The sequence below is a fragment of the Dermacentor albipictus genome, chromosome 4, assembly GCF_038994185.2.
Source record: "Dermacentor albipictus isolate Rhodes 1998 colony chromosome 4, USDA_Dalb.pri_finalv2, whole genome shotgun sequence".
Classification (NCBI taxonomy): Eukaryota; Metazoa; Arthropoda; class Arachnida; order Ixodida; family Ixodidae; genus Dermacentor; species Dermacentor albipictus.
In genome coordinates, this window is record NC_091824.1 from 45,529,701 (window position 1) to 45,555,506 (window position 25,806).

The 25,806-nt window shown below is 46.6% G+C and overlaps 1 protein-coding gene across 1 annotated transcript; it reads left to right on the top strand.

Moving 5' to 3' along the window:
- Positions 1 to 9,293: 9,293 nt before the first annotated feature.
- On the top strand, positions 9,294 to 13,521 carry LOC139059525 (uncharacterized). Its single transcript, XM_070537945.1, has 2 exons — positions 9,294 to 10,293; positions 13,373 to 13,521. The coding sequence occupies exons 1-2, from the start codon at positions 9,294 to 9,296 to the stop codon at positions 13,519 to 13,521; spliced, it is 1,149 nt and encodes a 382-aa protein (XP_070394046.1).
- The last annotated feature ends 12,285 nt before the right edge of the window (positions 13,522 to 25,806 follow it).

Genomic DNA, 25,806 nt, shown 5'->3' on the forward strand with positions numbered 1-25,806 from the left:
CTTACGTGGTAATCAAATTACAGGGCTTTACGTGCCAAGACCACTTTCTGATTGCGAAGCACGCCATAGTGGGCGACTCCGGAAATTTAGACCACCTGGGGTTCATTAACGTGCACCTAAATCTAAGTACATGGGTGTTTTCGCATTTCACCCCCATCGAAATGCGACCGCCATGGCCGGGATTCGATCCCGCCAACTCGTGCTTAGCAGCCCAACACCTTAGCCACTAAGCAACCACGGCGGATTTCTTACATGGTATTTATTGCATCATGTATAGGGGAGAAACGTGCAAGCACTGGCCAATATATCTCAGATTTATAGCCTAGAAAGGAGTTATAAATGACGCTGTGCGCACCATGCACCACACAAAAAATTACAAGTAGTCTTGAACTTAAACAATTGGCTGCATGTCTTCCATACAAGCCATGTAGTCCAATTAGGAAAAACATATCAAGTGCCACGTCTTCCCCGTGGGGTGCAATCAAGTATCGGATAGCATGCTGATTCAAAATGAAGTGTATCTTAAGAGTCCTTTGAGGCACATCCGAAAATAATATTGCATCTTTACTAGTTGGAAAGCGATGCTCTATAGTTTTGAGTGCATCGCAGAGGCAACAATTCACAATTGATACAATAATGTCCTTTTTTTTGTGCAACCAAGTTTTCACAGGTAGCGTTTCACTGTGTAAATTAAAGAAAAATGTTTTTGTAGATGGAGATAAACGCATCTTGCGGACGCGCTGGTAACGTTATGCCCTGGCTGATTGGAAAATGTGGAACGGTAAAGGGGAGGCCGGAAAATCATTGATATCAAGTCTTTATACAGTTGTTTTCTGGATACTTGCAGAGTGTGGGCAAATGTGTGGGCGCAGGTCAGCCAGACGCGGGGTACCAAGGAATTTATATATTGTACCCTCAGGGCCGAAGCATTACAGAGGGGAGTGGCAAAAAACAACAACATTTCTGTGAAAAGATACACTTATACATGGAGTTATATAATGTACCAATACAAATACAATACTCTAATTAACAAATCAAATCAAATACAAATCACCAAGCTACAAAACAATGTAAAGTGGCATGATACAGGTAAGCACAAGCAAACAAGAAGAAACAACGAAAAATAACATGAGGTAAAGAATTAATTAGTTACTGTCAGTTAAAGAATTCTTGAAACGTTGATGGTCTGTAATTTCTGCAGTAGTGGTAGGAAGATGGTTCCACTCCTCACAAGTCCTGGGAAAAAATGAATACTGAAAAGTAGAAGTCCTACAAAAAGGAATGGCTACTTTATGTCACTGGTCAATGCGTGATGATATAAACTGGGGAGGAAAGATGAAATCATCGTGTAGTGAACGATGGTGAAATATGCGGTGAAAAAGACACAAGCGATGAATCTTAGGGCGAGATGCTAGTGATGGTAGTTCAAGGCTCAATTTCATGTTAGTCACACTTGCGGCTCGAGCATAATTAGACATAATAAAACGTGCAGAGTTATTTTGAACCATTTTGAGTGAGTAGATTAGATTGTCATGGAAAGGGTCCCAAACAGAGGCGGCGTATTCCACCTTCGAACGAATTACTGTTTTATAAAGTAAATGTTTAAGAGCCTGAGGAGCGCGGGAGAGAAAAAATTCGGCGAATATATGCAAGTGTTTTGTTGGCGCTGGTGATTATGGATTCAATGTGATCAATCCAGGTTAGTTTTGAGGATATAGTGACGCCAAGATATCCATATGACGATACTACTTCCAAAGGAAAGTTATCAAGATTATATGAAACATTTGCATTAGTAGATCTAGTTAAATGCATGACTTTGCATTTTTTAGTGTTCAATTCCATGCACCAAGTCTTACACCAACCGGACACAGAATCAATATCAGACTGTAGAATAATAGTATCGTTAGAACTAGTCATTTCTCGAAATATTACACAATCATCTGCAAACAAGTTGATATGGGAAGAGACGCAGGAATGTACGTCGTTAACGTAGATTAGAAAGAGGAGAGGTCCAAGCACCGATCCTTGTGATACCCCTGAGGAAACAGGACTCGGAGGAGAGTCGGTGTTATTAACAGAGACCAACTGGGAACGATTTAGTAAAAAAACACTCAAGCCATGCAAGTAGTTTGGAATCCAAATTTACTAACTGCAACTTATATAAAAGGAGATTATGGCATACTTTATCGAAGGCTTTTGAAAAATCTAAAAATATACAGTCAGCTAAAGAAGAACGATCGAGGATAGCATGAAAACGGTGAGTGAAACATACGAGTTGAGTATCACACGAGAATGTCTTGCGGAAACCATGTTGTGAAGGCGCAAAAAATGAATTCGATTCAAGAAAAGAAACAAGATTTGAAAATAGAATATGCTCAGAACTTTTACATGGAATGCTATAGTTAGAGAAATGGGGCGATAACTTAAAGGCGAGTGTTTATTACCAGACTTGTGAAGCGGAACCATCCTACTGATCTTCCAGTCAGTGGGGAGGGAACTGTTCTCTAGAGACTGTTGAAAAACTTTTGTTAATATAATTGATGAGTAACAGACTGTATTTATAAGAAACCTAGGATTAATGGAATCGTACCCAGGTGAGAAGGAGGCTTTTAGATTTTTTATAGCTTTGACCACGTCATTGTAGTCAATTATAATGGGAGACATTACTATAAATCCTAAAGGTTTAACATGAGGAAGCATTGTTTTTGTTGTTGCAGAGAAGTTGCGGACAAAGACTTCATTTCCCACATGGGCACACTGCGCATCAGGTATAGTATTCTTTGCAGAATCAACAAGACTGATTGCGCTATCACTTTTAGGATGAAACACGTGCCAGAACTTTTTGGAATCGGATGTGAGCATTGGAAGTAACGACTTGTGGCTGAGCCCAAGACAGACAGGAACGAATTTATATACGGACCGCAGACACGAGACTAGGCACAGACACATAAGGATAAATACAGATGGTAAATTTAACAGGTTTGCCGCTCTAGTCGCTAATCTCTGTTCAGGTTCTGCACCCCTCAGTTCCAATGGTGGTAGAGCCGCAGCGGTGGGGTAGCGCTGGCTGGGGCGTAGCTCCGCCGCAAGTCGCTACGACAGTGATGGGAGCCGGGGCGCAGCCTGGCCTCGGAGGGTGAGACACCACGATGAACGTCGTAGTGCGGCCTATCGGGCAGCCCGCCCCCGACAGGACAGCACGGCGATGAACGTCTCAACACAGCCTGTATTGGAAGCGTCAGGAGCCGGGGCGAAACCCGGTTCAACAGGGGCAGGACTGGGGACGTCGGGACGTGGCCCGCCACTCGATCCGCAGTGCCCGGCGAGAGCTTCTCCTGCCGTACCACTCTACTCAGTTTGTCGGCCTCGACGCTCGAGCCAATCTCGCGGGGGAACCCGCGCAGCAATCACGCGCACACTCGCGCTTTTCGGCCCCGCACACCGATACAAGCAACGATTCTGATGCCCGCGCACTTCAGATGTCGTCCTCCTACTACACGGAGATGTTCACTAGAAAAGCGAACCAAGAGAAACTGCACAGGGAAACATACTTCATACATGAAACCCCACAAACAAGGTCGTTCAGAATATTGGGATCAAACTACCAGTTTGGGTAAAGCACTGACTAAGTCATGTACTTGTACATGACTAAGTCATGTAACTTATACGAATGATAGTAGCATTGGGTGTGAAACAGATGCGCCAGACCAAGTCCACCAGCATTTACGGGTCTAACGACATTATCTCGCCTCATAGGCTCACAGGTAGAACACCACACATAAGTAGGAAGGCGGTGTGGCGTATCCGCATGACGTTGAAGTGCCGGTACACGCTGTCGCCAGAAATTCGCATTAAGCTTATACGCATAAAAATGAACACCAAGGTGTTTAGGTGGTACGGTTGTCCCTTCTATACCAGCATAGTGATTTGGTGTACATCCCCATAAACCAAACCAATGACTTGAGTTTTTTGACAAATTTATCTGGGCACTAGAAGCCCTGTCAAATTTTTCAGTTAATGTTAGAACTATCTCAATGCTCCGTTTTTCTGAGCAGAAAAAAGGCAAGACCATCTGCGCAAGCCGATACATTGAGTTCATTGCCCAAAATGTTAAATCTATGAATGTCGCTGCACTCTAGAATGTTTATACACAATGGCTCTAAATAAAGGGCAAATAGAAGTGGCGCTTACGCACAACCATGGTTTACAGAGGAAAGAACAGGCATCGGCTCGGGCAGATTACTATTAACAATGATACTTGTAGAACAGTTGGCGTAGCACATGCGAACATCTTTGTAAACAACGGAGCTAACATTAGCTTATTCTAAAAATTCGAAAAGGAAGGCGGGGGTCACTCGTTTAAATGCTGTTGCTAAATTGAGCTGGAGCAGTACACAGTGGCCACAGTGGTATAAGCAATACTAAAGAGCTGTTCGGACTAGATGTAACTTGGTTTGTATACGGAACAGTTTTTTAATCCACACGTGTGGTGTAAGGGGTCCGTGTAAGGGGTCTATAGCATTCTACAGACCGTAATTTCTATTTGCCACTGCTTTTAGGGATCAAGATAATATGACTTTTGGTAAATGATCGTGGTAGGCAATCTTCATCAAAACTAGTAGTAAATATTCTAAGTAAAATCTAAAACAAATAATTGCCAGCCACGATAGCATTGTCACATCAACTGAGCTTTGCACCTTTTCATGTACGAGACTTGAGATCTCGACAGATGCAGGTACAGCTGCGTCGATTACTATCTCATGGCCACTTTGACTTTGTCGCCATTCAGGAGACAAAGTTAGAGAGCGACGAGATGACCGGCAATGCCCTTCAACCTTTCCTCACACGTTACTTTGCGTATCGCACTCTATTGGCCTTCCGGCAGGTTGTTTTCTGTTTTTAAAGAAAAATCTTCCTTTTTCTGATCTTATAACGTCGGCAGCCGAAGCCCCTTCATAAGTTGCGATTTTCAGCTGCATGAAAATCGCAACATTTTCAGCTGCATGATGTGAGACTAGGAACGTCTTTGCGGGCTGCGTGACAGTGCCCACAGAAACAGTTCGTGTGTACGTGCGTGCACGTGCTTATGTAGGTTTTTTCCCCTTTTTTTAATCCTTCTTTCTCTCACCTATCGCATCCCCTTGCCCCTCCCCCAGCACAGAGTAGCCAACCGGAGATAATCTCTGGTTAACCTCCCTGTCTCTCCTTTGCCTTTCTCTCTCTCTCTCAGCTGCATGGTGAACTGTGGCGTGTAGTTAATGTTTGTGCTTTCATACACTCTCGTCATAGAAACAGAGTGTATGAAACAAGAGTGTATGACGAACAAATGACAGGCCATGGCATGAATGTCAAGACATGCGTGTCGTGTAGGTCATGAAACAGCCGTCTGCGTCTTGGTATATACCAAAATTGGCTTAGTACGACAAAAGTGTATGACGAACATAAATTATCGGTCGTGACATGAATGTTCTAACTTGCATGTGACGGAGGTCATGAAACAGCTACCTGCGTCCTGGTGCTCTCATGGTCGTTTCATTAACGCTTAGTAGGCTCCCCGCCCACTGCATGGCATAACATCAATTCCTACAAGGCGTGGAATCCGCCGGCTTTTTCAAATTGCTTCGTTAATAACCGAGATAGAAATACTTCAGCGCCACGAACCCATGATTTTAGGAGGCGAGCGTCACCACAAACATATGCTCTCTCTCCACTCGCCCCTGTCTAGCCTCCGCAAGCGAAATTATTTCTCTGCGTCCTCCCATACAGGAGCTGAAGTATCACGAGATGCATACGTCGCGGGTCCTGTTTGTTTTTCATTTGTTCTCGCTTTTTTTAGCTGCGTGGCGCACTTCCGCTGACGGTCTCGAGCTCGAGCTGTTTCGTTTATCTCGTTTCGCGCAGCTCACGAGAACACCTGACTAATGGTATAAGTCAGTGCCACACGAACACCTAGGCAGACGCAAGCGGAGCACGAAAGCATCACAGAGCATGATCGCGCACTTGAACACGGTAGAAAGTTTCGTTCACTGCGCGCGCGACTACACGACATGGGAACAAGCAGACAAAACGGAAGTCCATCTCTCTTGATACGGTACGAAATAAAGCAAAACCACACAGACATTTAGTTCGTCGGTTTTATTATTTCTCTAAACTACATTTCTTATATGGAAGCAACAAATCAGACAAATAACTGTTCCTGCGTTGAATAGTTCTCAAAGTCACGTGCCGCTGTGAGTGACGTCACAACAGGGTCAACTACGTAGGCGCAGTTGAGCGATATACGTCGACTCTTCGGCTGGGAGCGCGGAGTCCGCGAAAAGGGCAAACAGCGTTTGGTTTGAAATTTAAGCTCTTTCCACGGCGCGTATAGGAATGTAATACACGACACGATCATTAGCGCGCATTCTGTGCACTGCGATTGTCAGCTCAACATGGCCAGACCTGGTGAGGGGTCCTTAGATCGATGGTGTTATGTAGAAATACTAAACACCCACGCTTATAGAAGGCGAATACATCTGAACCACATGAATGCGTTGTCCCGGCGGTACACAACAAATGTCAAAGGAAGACAGTTTATACGAAGGCTTTGTTGAAATATTTGGTGATGGTGGAATAAAAGCCACGTCTAGGAACACATTAGAGCGGAGCTGGAAACTTGTAGACATGAGGAAAAATTCCGTTTTTGCCAAAATTTAATGCCGAGCACGCTACATCTCCGACGCGTTTTGGTGGTCACGTGATATGCCTACCGTTGGCGCGTTCCTTCGACCGAGATGCCACCGATACCTGATGACTTATGCGCTTTGCATCGCCCAACACAGACAGATAAGGAGTCAATAGTTGATGAGGATCATAAGAGTGGAAACAAAATTTCGGACCGCGTAATTAGCCTAGTTTAAGATAGTGTAGATCTATAGTAGCCTCTGTGCAAAATATTACGTTTAAATAGAAGCAGAAGTGTCACGAGCACCTCTAAAAAAGCCACTTTTTATTTCTAAACATGTACGTTGCGCTGGTTCACATACCACGAGTGACTGATATACGAGGATAACGTGGCAATCAGCGCAGTATTTATGTGCACTGTTTCAAATCTCGAAGAAGCTGTGGTATCTCCTGATGCGAACATTTCACTTCAGGATACGTTATCTACGTGCATGACTCCACGTTGTTATTCTGCCAAACGTTCAACCGATCTGACTTGCCTTACTTCCTGGGAATTGTGCTAATACGTCTTATGGCTCCGCGGTTTGTTTCTGATGCTTTTGTGAGTATTCTATACCTCATTTGCTACCTATATTGCATGATATTCAACCTCAACCTTGCAGCTGGTATCAAAGTGTGTACTTTGTGCTTCTCGTCAGTTCGAGGATGTTATGGCATTCAGTATGGTGAGCCGGCCAGCTAACTGCTACTCAATGTCACCAGATATGTACAGTGATATACGTAACCGATAGGCGTGTATTGCTCTATTTCGCATACAACATATAAATCAGACACTATGCCGTTGCAAAATAGGCGTGTGGCTCTGTTCCGCGTATAAGATTTAAACGAGACAGTATGCCGTCGCAAAATTGGATAGCTGGTAAAAGAATGGCTGATTCGCTGTAGCATATGACGCAATAGCATTTATTGGCTTAGAGTGCATGGGTAGAGTTCATGGGTAGAGTTCATGGGTAGAGTTCATGGGTAGAGTGCATGGGTAGTGCTTAGTGCATGGGTAGAGTGCTCGCTCTACAGGAAGCAGATCGCCATATGTCAGGCTTGCGGCAAACTAGGGCACCGAGCAGACGTATGCCCCACACCGGAGAAGCAGACTTGCAGGGATTGCGGCATTCCAGACCCCGGAGAAGATCACGCTTGTGAAGAAGTCTCTTGCGCGCTGTGCGACGAGAAACACCCCACGGCCAACAAGGAATGCAAGAGCAGATACCAGGTCCCGAACGTGGTACGCAAACGAAGAATCGAGAACAAGCAGGCAGCCATTGCGTCCAAGAAACTTCGAGAAAAAGCGACGAGTCTCTTAAGGCAGAACGGCGCAGGTGCGGCGCAGCATCCAGACGGACATCGTGAGCCCAGAGGAAGCTCCAGATCCAGAGGGAGCTCGGGATCCCGATCGGCCAGCAGAGGTCGTAGGAGCCGCTCCCGCACACCCGGGAGCCGGGGCCGCTCCACCTGGGGCGTGCGCTTCGCACCCGCGGCCGGAGCTGGCAGCTGGGCCCAGCGAGTCAAGGCGACAACGGGATGCCAGGCCTCGGCAACGGCAGGAACGCTGCCCACTAACTCCGGGCCACTGAGGGACCAGTCACAGGTGAGCTTGCAAGCGCGGCCAGAGAATAATGTTCACAAAGACATCTTAGAGAGAATCAAAGCACTCGAGCACGAAAACGCTCAACTCAGACGCACAATGACAGAACTGGCTAACGAGAATAGATTGCTTAAAACGCAAATTAGCTCACCAGCTGCACAGACACAGGACATGCACATGGACACTTCACCCAGTCCGAATCCCTCCAGCGTAGCGGAATCAGAAACGACTAGTCAAAGCCCACCCGCGAGCACACCAGCCCCCAAGAAACGCAAGGCCAAGACCACGGAATGCGACACGCCTGCCAAGGACATAGACGGTAAATTGGACAAGATCCTTAGTACCCTAGGTCAACTACAATTCGATGTCGAGTCACTAAAGAAGGGGCACGACAGACTAGTAGAGGCGGTCGATGGCCTAACGAGCAGGGTAGAGGTGATGGAGAAGGGCTTCGGTGCCAGGATCGAGGGCCTCGAAAGGACAGTCTTTACTCACTCCACGGCACCGGTCAACTCCCCTGCCTCCCCCATGGTCAGAAGGAACATTGCAACAAGCGATATCGTCACACCCAAAATGGCGGTAAAGTCCGCAACCATAGTAGAAAGTAAAAATGGAGAAGGCAAATAAGCGAGAACCAGCCGAAAGGCACCAAGCGCAAACGAACAATCAAGGCAAGCTTATAATCTGGCAATGGAATTGTCGCGGGTTCCGCAACAAGAAATCGGTCTTGCAACAGCACATCAGACACACTACAGACAAGCCGGACATCATACTCATTCAAGAGACCAACACCGACACACCAACACTTCCGGGATATGAAACAATTGCCGTTCCACCAACAAAAGCCTGCAGCGGCGTAGCGACGTTTGTCAGTAACAGGCTCGCGTGGGCCGAAATTGACAGAAGTAATCCGGATAGCAAATGCGAGCACTTGTTCATCGAAGTCTTTCCCAAAGGCAAGAAGGCTAAGAGCATACTAGTACTGAACATGTACAGAAGCCCGAACCACAGAACGCAAAGTTTCAGAAGACTGTTGAAGAAGGCCAGGGACAAAGCCGGGGACAACCCACTGATTATTGCCGGAGATTTGAACGCCCCAAAAGTAGAATGGGGCTACGGCGTCACCAGCGCCAAAGGCAGAAATCTTGCCACCGATGCGGAAGAGATGGGCCTCAACCTTATCACGTCCGCGCTCTACCCTACCAGGATGGGCAACTCGGTGTCGAGGGACACCACCACAGACCTCACATTCGTTCTCAACACCGAGGGGGCCACCTGGCATAATACCGGCGACGACCTCGGCAGCGACCATTACATTGTGGAAACGTCAATAGCAATCGCCTTGAAACCACTACGAAAGTGGAGATACACGGATTGGGATGAGTTTAGACAGATAAGAAAGGAACGTACCGACAAGCCCGTTACACTAGAACAGTGGACGCAAGAACTAAAGGAGGACGCCCGCAATGCGACCAAGGAAATAGAAACAGATGTCCAGACAATCGGGATGGACGCTAAGCTCGCTCACATGCTGGAAGCTAAAAGATCCATACTGCAGAGATGGCGTACCCAGAGACTCAATAGAAGACTTAGGAAAAAGATTGCATTACTGAACAAGGACATTGAGCACCACTGCGTAGTACTCTCCAACCAACAATGGGACGAAGTATGTGCAAGAGCCGATGGCAGCGTGACATATGGAAAAACTTGGAACCTACTCAAACACCTTCTTAGCAAAGGCCAAACCAGGAGCTCCCAGACCAAGGCGGCTGACAAGATAGCGAAACGTGAACTCAAAAACTGCAACGAGCAGGAATTTATGGCAAGACTTGCCGAAAGATACATGCCACTCTCGAGCAGCCACGAAAACGAGGCCGAGGCATCTGGTTCCCCGTACACGGGAGCTGACAACCCCGACCTCGATGAACCCTTCACCCTGGAAGAAATCAGGACCGTCCTTCAAAACTTGAATGGCACATCGGCCCCAGGTCCGGACGGTGTTAGTAACAAGGCCCTTCGTAACTTGGACGAAGACTCCGTCCGGTTCCTAGCGGATCAAATCAATCAGGTCTGGGCTTCCGGCAGGGTCCCACCAGAATGGAAGAACGCCACCACGGTTCTCATTCCAAAGCCGAACAAGCCCTCGGGCGTCGAGAACCTCAGACCCATATCACTCACGTCGTGCGTGGGTAAGGCGGCGGAACACGCCATTGAGAACAGAATCTCCAGATTCCTCGAAACCAAGGGACTATTACCACACACCCTAATCGGATTTAGACCCGGTCTATCAACTCAAGACACCATGATTTTAATCAAGCACCAAATCATTGATGGCCCCATTAGAAACGCCAAGGCCATTCTTGGGTTGGATCTAGAGAAAACGTTCGACAACCTCTCTCACCAATACATTGTGGACACCATTTCCAAACTAAACCTCGGAGCTAGGTTCCACTCGTACGTCAAGTCATTCTTGGATAACAGGACGGCTACGCTCCGGTTTGCCGACTACTCCACGGAGACTCTCTCGCTGGGGAGCAGGGGCACTCCCCAAGGCTCGGTCATCTCTCCTATGCTTTTCAACCTTGCCATGGCGGGACTTGCTGAGAAACTAGGGCAGATCCACGGGCTCGAGCATACCATATACGCAGATGACATCACCATGTGGGTGTCCAAAGGAACCCCGGGCATGGTGCAGGACATCTTGCAAGAAGCAGTGAACGCCATAGAAGAATTTCTAATTCCCACAGGACTCAGATGCTCGCCTACCAAGTCGGAGCTGCTCGTACGCAGACCCACGCAGAAGGGCCGCAGGCCATACTCGTCAGACTTCGATTATAATCAAGAAATTACCGTACGAACCACTTCGGGACACGCCATACCGTGCGTCAACAAAATCAGAGTCCTGGGTATGATCGTAGAGACTAAAGACGTCAATGCCTCTACGGCTCAGAAGCTCATCACCAAAACCAACAACGCTATTGGGCTCATCAGAAGAATTGCCAATAGACACAGGGGCCTCAAGGAACATAATCTCATCAAACTCATACACGCGTTCGTCACCTGTCACTTCGCATACGTTGCGGCAATGCTCAATTGGAGACGATCTGAAAGAGACAGACTGAATGCCCAAATCAGACAGGCCACCAAGCAAGCCCTCGGCATTCCAACCAGCACCAGCAACGAGAAGCAAGGGCACCTGGGCAAGCACAACACCCTGGAAGAAATCGCCGAAGCCCAGCAGCGCGCTCAGCTTGCTAGGCTTTCGACGACGCCTCCGGGGCGCACGATCCTAGAGAAGCTAGGCTTTGCACAAGGAGACCTAGAAAAAATTACCGACGATTACGTTACTTCCTAATGCGAAATTTGAGCGTAGCAAATAAGCTGTTTCACCTTTTCGATAGATTGAGGCAAAGAAATCGAGCAACACATGTATGCGCTATCACATAATTTTTTTTTATTTTTCACACGTATTCCTTTAACAAAGACTCCACTAACAGTTCTTGACAGTCATGAAGGAAGCTTTGTGGTCGGAGAAATAGACTGATATATGTTCGACTTGGTACACCAATGCTTGATTCGCAAAGACGAGATCTATACAAGTGCCTCGCGAGGTTGTCACAGCCGTGGGACGCGTTACGAGCGAGAGGAACGGGATGTTCTCCCGCATAAGTGTTAGGAAATTGCTGTTTGTCTTTATGTCTCTGCTCTCTGCTCTGGCAGCTCGTTTAGCAGCAGCAGCAGCAGCAGCAGCAGACGGAGGACTTCCATCGGTTGTCTCGCTCATGGCTCAGAAAGAACTGGCAGATAATTTCGCAGTGGCGAACGGCAGCGGCAATTTCGGCTCGGGCGGTGCACATATACAGATCCGCCGCCACCGATCTGGCTCTCTGATTGCCACCGCACAGGGCGAACGGCAGCGGCAATTTCGGCTCTGGCGGTACACATATACAGATCCGCCGCCACCGATCTGGCTCTCTGATTGCCACCGCACAGGGGTTGCATTGGAGGAGGAGCGAAGAAAGGAATTAAGTTCGAGCCGGCGCTTTGACAACCGGAGACTCGCAGGAAGAGGGGGGAGGGGGGCGGCGTGTACACCCAGCAGCAAACGATGGGGCCAGAAGCGCGCGCAGCAAGCGGACAACACGATAAAGGGAGGAGGGAAGAGATAGCAGCGACTGACTGATGCCGCTGACGCCGATAGTGAGTCAACCCCAGCTGCGGAGTTGGTTTCAGGGACAACGCCGCCGATGCCGACACAAACAGTATGATACCCTCGCTTCCGCAGCGCTAAGAACCAGGTCTAGCCGTGGGAAGGTGGTCACGTATTCGTCGACGTGCCGGGGCCTACGTGAAATAACCGGCGCGTCGGCAACTGAAGAGCACCCTATCCGCCACACAAGAACAGGGGGGGGGGGACCCTTTCCTCCTCTTTCTGCATGGCGGCGACGGTGTTCTATGCAGTCACGTTATCTTGACTCTCTAGCGGCGTCAGCGGCATCCAGCGGTATCAGTCGGTCGCTGCTAGCGCTGGGGGGATGAAAGGGGGGCGGAGCTGGTTACGAGGCCGACGACAACGCCGACGACGACGCGAAACCCAGGAACGGACGCCAAAGAGCTGCGCTCTAAAACACTTTGCGGACCTCCCACGGGACATCCGCGCCAAGATCATGGTCCGCCCTATACCCAGAAACGTACACCCCGAAAACAACAGGGGCAGACGACAATTGAGAGGACAATTCCTTCTTAACCAAGCCTTGGCGAACCGTGAACGCTCAGCTTTTGTGGACGCGGCGGCATACACGGGAAACAAAGCTTTCGCAGTGGCGGTTGTGGACGGCCGTGGATCCACAAGATACGCAGCCACGGTAATTGCAAGGAAGCCTGAACAGGCCGAACTGGTTGCGATCGCTGTTGCGCTCACCGACGACAATCTTTCCCATATCTACAGCGACTCCATAGCCGCTATCAGAGCTTTCCAAAAGGGCACGGTCTGCGCACAGGCTCTCAGGATTGTTTCAAAGAAAGAGATTAAGAACGACTTCATATACTGGTTTCCGGCACACTTAGGACCAAAGATCGGCGACATCCCCAACCTTAACGAGGTGGCACACGAGGCTGCGCGCGCGCTTACAGACCGCGAGGCTTCATCCAACCACTCGGAGAATAAGGACGCGCCCACTACATACAATGAGGAGGAGGAGGGAAGAGAAAAGTAGAAGGCAGGGAGGTTAACCAGAATAACGTCCGGTTGGCTACCCTACACCGGGGGAATGGGAAAGGGGAAACAAAGATCACAGGGAGAGAGAGGAGGGAAGGAAAGAAGGAAATTGCGGTGAGTTCGCTGACGCGTGTGGCCTTACAGAAATTGCATTAAAAGTCACAGATGGTTGCACAAACCCGTCGTCCTTAAGAAACACAAAAGCGCCTTCACCGCTTTATGGGCCGACGGGCGATGGGGGCGGTGTTCCAGCAGCACTTGCACAGAAAGTGGCCGATTGTCCAGTTTTTGAAAAGCTTTGACAAGTTCTTGTCTCTCTGGGGCATATCTTGGACAGTGGCACAGTAGGTGGTCGATGTTTTCTTCGGTGTCACAGACCTCGCATGCTGCGCTGTCAGTCATTCCAATTAATGTAGAGTATGCCTTTGTGAAGGCCACTCCTAACTAAAGGCGGCAGAGAAGCGCAGCTTCACGTCGAGGAATTCCGAGTGGAGGTCGGAGTTACAGGGAGGGGTTTAGTCGATGCAGTCGCGTAAGTCGTAGGTTCGGCGAGTTCCACTCGGTTACTGTGAGACTGCGTGCCAGGTGTCTAAGCTGCCTTGCAGCGTCAGTCCTCGAAAGCGGAATTGGAACGCTGTGCTCTTCTTGATGTGCTGTGCGAGCAGCGTTATCGGCAGAATCATTTCCATTGATGCCACAGTGACCAGGTACCCATTGAAAAACGACCTCATGACCTTTTTGTTGGACATCATGGTAAAGTTTCACGACTTCGTATGTCAATTGGTCATGACATCCGTGTCGGAGAACTGACTGCGTGCACTGTAATGCCGGTTTTGAATCGCAGAACACAGCCCATTTTCTAGGTCTTTCAGAATCAATGAATTCCAGTGCTCGACGCAGGGCCGTTAGTTTTGCCGCCGTTGAGGTCGTGACATGCGATGTCTTGAACCGCAGTGTCAGTCCTCGCGTTGGTATAACCACGGCGCCAGAAGAACTGCACGACGTAGTCGATGAAATCACTAAACACTACTACCTACAACGCAGACAGTATAGCACGCCACACCGCACGCTCACTCGAGCTCAAGGGGTTACACTCAGAATGCTACAAACAGACACATACCCCACTCAAAACAGATTACACCATTACATGCCTGAGCTCTACGACAAGTCTCATTGCACCAATTGCAATACATCCCTTAACGTATATCATTTACTCTGGCCGTGCTCGCAAGCTCACGTAAACTACGACCAGGACAAGCGCTTTGAAGAAGCAATCCGGAGTGAAGAACTCGCTCTCCAACTCTGGGCCGTCCAGCAGGTCCACGACGCCACCAGGAAACTCAACCTCCCGGTTCCGTCGTGGGAGACGCCCACTCCATGAGAGCCCAAAGCTCTCGTGGCCTGCAGGACCTGAATGAAGTTGATTTCCTTCCTTCCTTAGAGTTTTCTTTCGTGCTACATTTCTGTCAAAACGTTGACATGAGGCAATTTCTTTTTTCAGCGTGATCGAATCTGTCCAGCGTTTACAAGGAAGGAAATGGAAAAAAAAGAAGGAACCCTAGATTTTACTCCGTATTCAGAGTCCCATGGTTGTTATGTCGGGCCCACCAACAATGCGCAAGGTATGTTCGCGTATGCTTTGCCTTGAAGAGTAGACATGCGTTTTCGGGACATGTCTACATTTGGAAAAGTGTTCCGATACTAGTGTTAGCTAAATAAAGCTATCCACCAAACTGTTTTCGCCTAGCTTTCATCAACTTTGCTGTTGGAAATAGTCTCGCATTGACGTTGAATATCATGATAAAAAAGAAAGAAAAACAGATTTTTCAGGTTTCCCTTATTTTCATAAAACTTTCCCAGTTATTCAATAAAGGTGCTTGGATTCACATTGGCCCTATATCCGTGAATGAAATTTTTGTTTTAGCATGAAGCGCTAGTTGTTTTACCAGCCAGTTTATCCGTGGTGTCCAAATCACTCGTGCTGTCATCAAGGCTCGTATATGTAGCAATATTTGTTTTCTCTTTTTCTGCCAGTCTGTCATGCATTCGCACAATGTCGCGCCCTTGCTATCGCCGAGATATGGCCCTCAGTTGGACTGATCGTCAGCAATGAATCAAATCGCAAGCGAAAGTCCTTGCAAATTACTGCCCCTCTATTTCATGCCTTCGAAGTTTCAAGAACTGCAGAAACGCAATTATGTATGCGCGTCATGTGTCAAGCGATTGCTGGCAAAGTGGTTCACGATGTGTATGGGCCCGCTGTCCCAACAGCTCTTAAGCTAAAAATGATTCCATATCGTAACTCTATACTTACGTTTTCATCTTAGGCACTCGCATATCAAACGCCAGAGGTGGTCTTAGCTTCATCCGACTCTTGCATTTTGGCACACAACGCTTTGCGTCGTGAGCACTTTGGGTCATGCTACAAGGAACTGTGCTGTACGTGTGTACGTGTGTACGTCTGTACGTGCTGTAAGTGCTTGAAGAAGACAAGTCCACTTGTCGAAACGTTGGCTCCTGCATTTACCTTGTTCACGTTTTGCTCAACGTGTGTATGAAGTCATTCAAGGGATACCGATGGACCTTTCCATCAATAATCGTACCATATTGTCCCTATATAAGTGGTAGTTCACTAAAAATAGCACCTGTTTCGTTCCTTACTAACTGCTACTTTGGTCAAGAGTGCGACTGTTTTCTTTCTTTATCTTTCGAGAAGGGCGGGAGGGGCCGTAAATGTTCCACCACGCTAAAGTGCACCTGTGACATGGCACTATCGAGCAAAGAAATGATGTTCCACATTATCCCACCATGGCACTGAGTCTCGCTGGCTAACACTCCTAGGGCTCGATCTAGTACTTATCCCGAGGTAGTGGGCGGGTTCATAGCCGTCACCGCCGTAGAATTCGTAGAGGAACCCACGCATAATGTGGTGGTTGTAGGTTTCGTTCCCACTGGCGCCAAGTTATCTTTTGTTCCACTTTCAATGCCCCTTTTCTCAATATTTTGTACAATTCAATTGCAACCACAGCTAATTCCCCCTTTCCTTTCTGTCTGTTCGCTTTATGTGGTTGTTTGCTGGGTAAGCCGCTAGAGGAAGCGAAAAAATGAAGATATCGGAATAAATAGTACACTTTCGGTAACCTTTTGATATTGCATGAAACGTTAAAGCTACCTCAATAAGAAGACCATTGCCACAAACGCTGTGAAATGGTGCCGGGTGTTGTCTTGGTGCTAAAGAGAATAAGATATAGTTTATGGACCATAAAGCGGATAGCAATGCAGAAAGGCTTTGTTTTATTGTACGTGTCTCTCAGCAAGACGGACAGAAAATGAGGAAAGCTGAAATGATTAAACTGTTTTTTGAGCTCGACTGAAAAGTGTTTTGATGCTCAAACGGTATTCCTTGGTGGTAACTCATCTAAGGCATTTTAGGCAATATTCAATAGCCTCTTTAACTTTTACGGTTTAGAATCACTGCTTAATGTTTAGCCCACTGTCTGTCCATTGAACCTCTGTTATAAAATCCTGAAAGCGCTCGACAAAAAACATTTATGGGTGTGCTCGCATTTAAGCAGCCACCAATGCCTGAAGTCAGTATGTGCAGACCGTGGGGTATAGCGCTATTAGCCCTGTCATTTCAACCTGCTCTTCGGCAGATGAAGCATCTGAACATCTGAGTCTTTGCCCTCGTTTTCTCTTTGGCCTTTTCTGACTTTAAATGAAGAAACAATTGCATTTGTTTAATAGCGCTTTATGCTGACGCTCTACTCATACTTGACTGGAGCTGCGTGCCTCCTCAGACGCAGTGTCTTCATTTGTTTATTTGTTTGTTTAATGTATATATTTATTCTTCTCGGGTCATGTAATTTCCGACGCGCATGTCGATTCCCCCCCCCCCCCCCTTCGAAGACTTTAATGGGCCAATTTATTGTGATACTATCCGAATCAATTGGCAGTGGTGGAGTGAATCCGGCTGCTTCCGTATCGCCAATGTTTCCTGTAAGTGCACCAATAAATTATAGCAAAAGAGTCAATCTTGACAGTCAGTGTCACATTCACTGAAAAACGGTCACTGCATTGCTTTCTTTAACGCAACAGAACGAACTGTGCCAGTTAAGCCAGCTAGTTAAGTGGTTTCTTTATTCGTAGCCCACCCTTGTTTCACCGGCTAACTTTATTGAGTCATTAGAGTTCTGCCTCCGAAGCAATCACAAACCTTAACGAATGAAGCTATTTGAGTGTCGCCCTCCTTAACTTGATGGGTTTTCAGACTTTCAACGTTTTAAAGTTGTAAATGCACTTTGTATACCGGATAATAAACTCATCTTAAAACTTTTTGTGTGCAAACAAACAGGGACGAAGAATAGGGGCAACACAAGGACGAGCGCTTTCTAACAACTGGTTTTATTTTTGAAGAACCACCTGCTTAAATACCCACAGATCTGCGCGATCTAGTCAACAGAGCACGCCTATAGCTATAGCATAGCACGCCTATAGCTATAGCATAGCACGCCTATAGCTATAGCTATAGCACGCCTATAAACGTCGTCGTTTCCCGCAATTACCGGCCTATGTAGATTTGCGCTAGCTATTGATATCACCCCCACAAATACAGTAAGGCTATTCGGAGACTCCAAGATGTACACAAAGGTGACATTTCAGAATGGGTACTTGTTTGACATACTCTTCAACGTTCCTCTTCTGGCCTTTAACTGTCCCAACAAGGAGCGTACGTGCTTGAAAAAGTGGAGATAATTGTGCATGATCTAAATGAAATAAACTATGAAAGGCCACCGCATAAAACAATATTGTAGCCAGTTAAAGTTCCAGCAAGAGTGACCGTTGCGCTAGTTGGTATTTTACCATAATGAGGGTAGGTTACAGCAATATAATTCACGGACACGAAAGAACAAGGAAGACAAGAGTGCCCGTCCTTGCCCACTTTGTTGTTTTATGTGCGTGTATCAATTTACGCTATTCTACCATGATTATAATGGTAAAAGCTGTAGGAGTTCGACCACTTGGCCTTTGAATTTGAACGTAGAGATCACTGCGCACGTCGTAAACCTTACAAAACTCAGCTTCTAGTGAAAAAATGCGAGATTCCAAGTGCTTTCAAATGTAGCTACTCCTTAGTGATTCATAGTAAAGAGAACTAATGCGTGTTCATTGATGGCCGAAATATGCATGTTTTAATCACCTAAAACTCGCTATCTAGAGGTAGGCGTTTATCTTTTGTTCAGTCTCATCGTTGGCGCAGGCTGATCACATTGATATGTTACCTTCAGTTTGGCTATTCCATGAACTCTCGCTCATTCCTCACTTCCCTTTTACTACTATTCCACCCTCCTTGCTCACACTACTAGGAATGTCTTGGTGCAGTGTACTCAACAACTGAAATGCGAGCAACGCAGGGCCTGCTTTTTGTGAAAGCTAGCGAGAAGCAATGTGCTCACAAATGAATGACACACATCTAATGTGTCATAAGAAAGCCACTCGTCACACATTAGGGTTGGTCGAACATATTCACGCCCTTTGTTTTTCCTAGGTATCGCAAACAAAGAAATAAAAAAGAAAAAGAAAGAAAAACAAAAACAATTCGCTGTTCACATTTCAATCGTTGAGTACAGTACAATATTCCCCTAATGATCTGTAGTAGTATACCAGGCTGTTAGTCAGGCAAAAAAAAACTTGACGTTATGGGGTTTTACGTGCCAAAATCACTTTCTGATTATGAGGCACGCCGTAGTGGAGGACTCCGGAAATTTCGACCCCTGGGGTTCTTTAACGTGCACCTCAAAATGCGTGCACCCATCGAAAAACGTGCACCCATCGAAATGCGGCCGCCGTAGCCGGGATTCGAACCCGCGACCTCATGCTCAGCAGCCCAACACCATGGCCACTGAGCAACCACGGAGGGTACAGAAAAAAAAAAGCTTGTAGCACCTCATTCGGCAAAGCATGACCATTTTTTCTCTCAATTTGAGCAAAATATGATTTCGTGAAAACAATGGTTTTATTTAGGGAGTGCGCCAACACAGCTGCTTAGGTGGACTTCAGCTCTTCTGTCATGAAAACATGGAATGGTTTAAGGTGGAATGCAGTAACGTTTTCATAAGAAAACATGTTTGTATATGGTCCCAGTGAAACCTTTCCGCCAATATTGCTATGCCTGGAAACCAGCCTGCCTCCGGCGTGTTCTGCGACTATCACGTCCATTGTTGTTTATTCTCTTTATAGTATGTCTAAAACAGGGTAGGATAAGCATAGAGTACAGCCCAGAAAAACATGGAGCCCGAACAGCTATGGAGAAAGCAAGCTGTTTTTTTCTTCTTTTTCGTAAAGACATAGATAGCCGGCGTACTCAAGTACCGGCTATCTGTATCTACTTATCTCAACGGCTTAAAATTTTTCCGCTCGGCTGGTGAGTCTTTCTGGCCAAAGTTCGCAACAAAATTTTGCAACAGCCGCACGCGTACTCTGCAGATTATGATCACCGGCAAGAGGCTTGGTGACGTCATTATCATGTTCTAACTGTTAATTAAGACATCAGCGTCTCTGTCTCTTACGCTCAGTATCTCAAGGAAACGCAATAGAGCCCACCACTCCTTTTATGCATAATACAAATGGTTTTTAGTGCTTCTATGATATCCACGTGGCATCTGCACAGCAAAATCCGCTTTCGCTCACTGATCCAGCTGTTTCAAAGGGGCGTAAAACACAATAAACTGGCGAATTATTTGCCGATAATTTTTAATTCACAGTTCCCGCCAACTTTCTTTGGTGCGTCGAGCTGTTTGGTCTAGAAGCTCTAACTAGCACCAACGTATAGGTAACACCACGTAGCGCCGGTCTTGGCAGTTTCCTTCCAATCGATGTAGCGATATCGGTCGAGAGAGGGCCCCACATGTCTTGCAGTCGCAAATCTCGCCATTTTTACTGGAGGTGGAGGTCCTGGAAAGGCACGTTAAAATGCATCCAAAGACGCAGTACTCAACTAATTTAGAGTTGATAGCGGGGTTAGATGGATACCGGACATTCGTCGCGCTCCCAGCGATTGTAGGGAATAGACACGCTTAAAGTAAAAGATAAAGAAGGACCGGAGAGGAAGCACGGTGGTCTTGAACTAATTCAGCTTGTATCCTCAACTAAGTGAGTTGAAGAGCACCATCCTTACTGTCCTATAATTTCTTTTTCTCTCCTCGTGTTTCCTGTTTCTACAAGCGCTGGAAATATTACGAACATCAAGAGATCAGATTCAGAAGATAGCGTAGAGTGCACAGATAACACAATACACGACCTCATAACACCCCTGAAACAGACGCCGAGCGTGAACGCGTGCTTTAGCAGATACGAATACCGTCGCGACCGGAAGAATTTAAACCCACCTAACACGAGATGAACCACGCGTGCAGTTGACCACAGGGTCGCAACAGGCACACAAAGTTTTAAGTTGGGAATATGGAAGAGGAATTATGCGGAAGGCCCAAAGGTGAACGAAAGTTCACGAAAGAGAGAACTGTAACCCTATTGTTTCTGAGAGACCCGAATGGGTTTCCATAGAACCTTCGTGCTGCAGTCAGGGGGATGACAATTTGCCATTTCATTAGGAGTTATTATGCCATATTTTGCCATATACCTTCCACTGATTGCTAACGCGGAACACGAAGCCACTAGAGCGCAAGTATTCCCAACAAAACGTGGTACGTGTGATAACATATAAGTGCTAGGAAGGAAAGATAAAGTAGAAGGCAGGGAGGCAGAATAACGTTTGGTTGGCTACCCTACACCGGGGAATGGGAAAGGGGAAACAAAGATGACAGGGAGAGAGAGGAGGGAAGTAAGGAAGGAAATTAGCAGTGAGTTCGCTGAATCGTGTGGTCTAATAGTAATTGGACTAATGCTCACATACGTTCACAGAAGTGCCTTCACCGCTTTACGGGCCGACGAGCGATAAGGGCGTTATTCCAGCTGCACCTACACGGAAAGCGGCCGATTGTCCAGTTTTTCGAGAGCGTGAGCAAGTTCTTGTCTTCCTGGAACATATCCTGGACAGTGGCACAGCAGATGGCCGATATTTTCTTCGGTGCCGCAGACCTCGCATGCTGCACTCTCGGTCATTCCAATTAATGTAGAGTATGCTTTTGTGAAGGCAACTCCTAATCAAAGGCGACAGTGAAGCGTAGCTTCACGTCGAGGAAGACCGAATGGAGGTCGGAGCTGCAGTGAGGGGTTTAATCGATGCAGTCGTGTAAGTCTTACGTTTGGCGAGTTCCACTCGGTCAGTGAGAGTGCATGCCAGGTGTCGTTTAAGTTCTATAGTACTAAGGCTAGATGCTTATGTTAGTGGGTAATGCATGAATTTTATGGCTGTGGTAATTTTACAAATGTACTAGCCAGCAACTTTTTTTTTTCGCCCTTGTGAGATAAAAATTATTTTTTTTTCTTTGGTTGTCAGGTTTCCCGGAAGTACACAGTGCACAGAGGAACAACTACTGTTTCATTCTGTTTCAAAACTTCTGTGAACCAAAGGTTTTGCCAAAAAAGGTTCAGGTAGGGGCACTGTTTAGTGAAGATCCCAGGGGAACCAGCCTCATTCTGCCATACATATGACGCATCGCAAGCTTGTGACGACGTGCATCATTCAATTGTGTTTTAAATTTATCCTTGTCAGAACGTCGTTGCACCTAGTTTATTTGCTAACCTTCTCCCCATGAATACAGCAGCAGAGCATGCTATCACCTGTTGCACCACAAGCTGTTTCGGAAGCTGCCTTTCAGCTCTAAATGGTGTTACCGCAGAAAAAAAGTAGTCAGAACGACAAACCATGGCAGTAGACCTTAATGGCAGGTCACTGCAAAGGTTCAGTGCTTGAATTGCTACGATGTTTACCCTTATAATAATGGTAGAATAGCGTAATTTAATACACGGACACAAAACAACAAAGTGGACAAGCACGGGCACTCTTGTCGTCTTTTTTCTTTCGTGTTCGTGAATTAATTTGCTCTAACCTACTCTGATTATGGTAAAAGACCAACCAGGGGAACGGTCAGCCTTCCTGGTGCTTTTACCGGGTACAATATTGTTTTATGCGGTGGCCTTTTATAGTTTGTTCCATTTAGATTATGCACCATTGCCTCCACTTTTTCAGGCACGCTCCTTGTTGCGACACTTAAAGGCCAGAAAAAGAATGTTGAAGAGCACGTCAAAAAAGTATCCATTCTAAAATGTCACCTTTGCATACATCTCGGAGTCTCCGAATAGACTTACTACATTTGTGGAGGTGATATAAATAGCTACTGCAAACCTACAGAGGCTGGTAATTGCGGGAAACGACGACGTTTATTCTCCGGCATAGAAAGTGCACGTACAGCTTTAAAATGTTGAAAGTCTGAAAACCCATCAAGTTAAGGAGGACGACACTCAAATAGCTTCATTCGTTAAGGTTTGTGATAGCTTCGGAGGCAGAACTCTAATGACTCAATGAAGTTAGCCGGTTAAAAACCTACCGCATTAACGAGGGCGGGCTATGAAAAAAGAAACCGCTTAACTGGATTAACCAGCCCGATTCGTTCCGTTGCGTTAAAGAAAATAATGCAGTGGCAGTTTTTCAGTGAATGTGATACTGACTGTCAAGATTTACTTTTTGGCTATAATTTATTGCCCCCCCCCCCACTCACAGAAAACATTGGCCATACAAAAGGAGATGGCTTTACTCTCCCGCTGCCCCAATTCGGCTAGCATCATTACTAAACTTGCCCATTAGAGGCTTCGAGGATAAGCATGAATCAAACAAACAAACAAACAAACAAACAAACAAACAAACAAACAAACAAACAAACAAACAAACAAACAAACAAACAAACAAACAAAGAACAACAACACGTACTTTCGAAATTGCGCGACCCAAGAAGAATAAGTGAAACTGAAGGCAAATAGGCAGAGCTCAATTTTCCAAATAAAGACACGGGATGGCTGAGGAGGCAAACAGCGCCAGCGAAGGGAGATATATGGTTAGAGCGTCAGCATGAAGCGCTATTAAACAAGTGCAGTTGTTTCTTCACTTAAAGAGAGAAAATGTAAAAAAGAAAACGAGGAAAAAAGACTGTCCGACAGTTGTTTGCAAAGCGAATATTTAGAAGCTTCATGTGCCGAAGAGCAGGTTGAAATAATAGGGCTGAGAGCGCTACACCATGGTCTGCACGCATTAACTTCCGGCGATAACGGGGTCTTAAATGGAAACACAAGCATAACTGTTTTTATCGAGCGCTTCCAACCTTTCATAAGAGAGGCTCAATGGGTAGACGGCGCGCTAAATATTGGGCAGTGATTATACAGTATAAAAGGTTAAAGAGGCTATGGAATATTGCTTAAAATGCTACAAATGAGTTGCCATACCACGGGATGCCATTGGAGCATCGAAATAATTTTCATTCGAGCTCACACAACAGTTTATGTTATTTCAGCTTTTCTCGTTTTCCTGCCGTCTTGCTCAGAGACACGCACAATAAAACGGTCATTAAATTACATCTTCTCTTTCGCGCCAAGACAACACTCAGTACCATTTCGCAGCGTTAATGGCACTAATATCCTTGTTGGGTTAGCTTTAATTTTTCATGCGATATCAACATGTTACCCAAAATTCACCTTGTGTTCCAATGCCTTCATTTTCTTCGTTTTCTCTAGCGACTTCCCTAGCGAGAGATCACATAAGGCTAACAGACAGTGAATCCAATGAAAGTGAAGGGGAAATTAGCTGTGTTTGCAATTGAATCGTACATAATATTGAGAAAAAGTACGTTGGAAGTGGAACAAAAGATGACTTGGCGCCAGTGGGAACAAAACCCACAACCATCGCATTATGCGTGCGTTCATCTACGAATTCTGCGGCGGTGACGGCTATCAACCCGCCCACTACCTTGGGAATTTATGAGTACTGTAGACCAAGCCCTGGGAGTGTTAGCCAGCGAGGCTCAGGGCCATGGCGGGATAATGGGGAACGTCATTTCTTTGCCCGATGGTGTCACGTGACAGGTGCACTGTGGAGTTCGCATGTGGCTAATAAACACCCGTATGTTACCTAATGGCGAGCCAAAGCATGTTGCAACATTTTCGCCCCCTCCCCCTCTACGCGAATGATTTCGTAGTCGGCCTCTTTACAGTCGCGTACGCACTACATAGAAGGAAGTGCGAAGCCGCAAAACCAATCGTAGATGTCCAGCTCGTATCGTGTTCTGAGTGATGGACCAAAGTGGCAGTTAGTAAGGAACGAAACAGACGCTGCTTTTATCGAAGACACATGTACAGTGAGTTTGTCTCACTGTATAGAGACAATATGGTACGACTATGGAGCTACGTCAGTATCCCTCCAATGACTGCACCTGTAGGTACGGCACTGTTCCTTGTAGCATGCACCGGAGGGCGCACGAAGCAAAGCGTTGTGTGCTAAAATGCAAGAGTCGGATGAAGCTAAGACCACCTCTGGCGTTTGGTATGCGAGTACCTAAGATGAAAACGGAAGTATAGACTTATGATAAGGAAGACTCCTTAGTTAAGAGCTGTTGTGACAGCGGCCCCATACACACAGTGAACCACTTTGCCAGCAATCGCATGACGTATGACGCGCGTACATAATTGTGTTTCTGCAGTTCTTGAAACTTCGAAGGCATGAAATAGATGGACAGTAATTTTCAAGGACTTTCGCTTGCGATTTGATTCATTGCTGACGATCTGTCAACTGGGTGTCATATATCGGCGCTGGCAAGGGCACGACATTGTGCGAATGAATGACAGACTGGCAGAAAAACGAAAAATAAATATTGTTACATATACGAGCCTTGGTTACAGCACTAGTGATTTGGACACAATGGATAAACTGGCTCGTAAAACAACTAGCGCTTCATGCTAAAACAATAACTTAATTCGCGAATATAGGGCCAATGTTAATCCAAGCACCTTTATTATATAACTAGGAAAAGTTTACGAAAATACGGGCGACCTGAGTGAGCGTAAACTTTATTTTCAAATCAATACGATTCGAGTCCGACGTCATTTTAGTGGGTCTGGGCACCCGCCGAGGACGCGGTTCCGAGACCTTGTCTCGAAGCGGCTTCCTCGGCTCGCTGGACGGCCCAGGGTTGTGCTGTCAGGTTCGAGCTGAGCAGTGCCGTCTTCCAGCGCGAGCGGAGACTGGCGGTGGAAGAGACGAAGGGGTCGGCACTGCGCGACTTGTTTGTTAACTCCTGACACTCCCATAACATGTGAATGAATGACAGACGGGCAG

Excerpts from the sequence above, each read along its gene's own strand:
- LOC139059525 (XM_070537945.1), top strand. The coding sequence starts at position 9,294 with ATGTACAGAAGCCCGAACCACAGAACGCAAAGTTTCAGAAGACTGTTG. Across the intron at positions 10,294-13,372 it reads GAATGGCACATCGGCCCCAG|GACCAAAGATCGGCGACATC; the intron begins GTCCGGACGGTG and ends CGGCACACTTAG.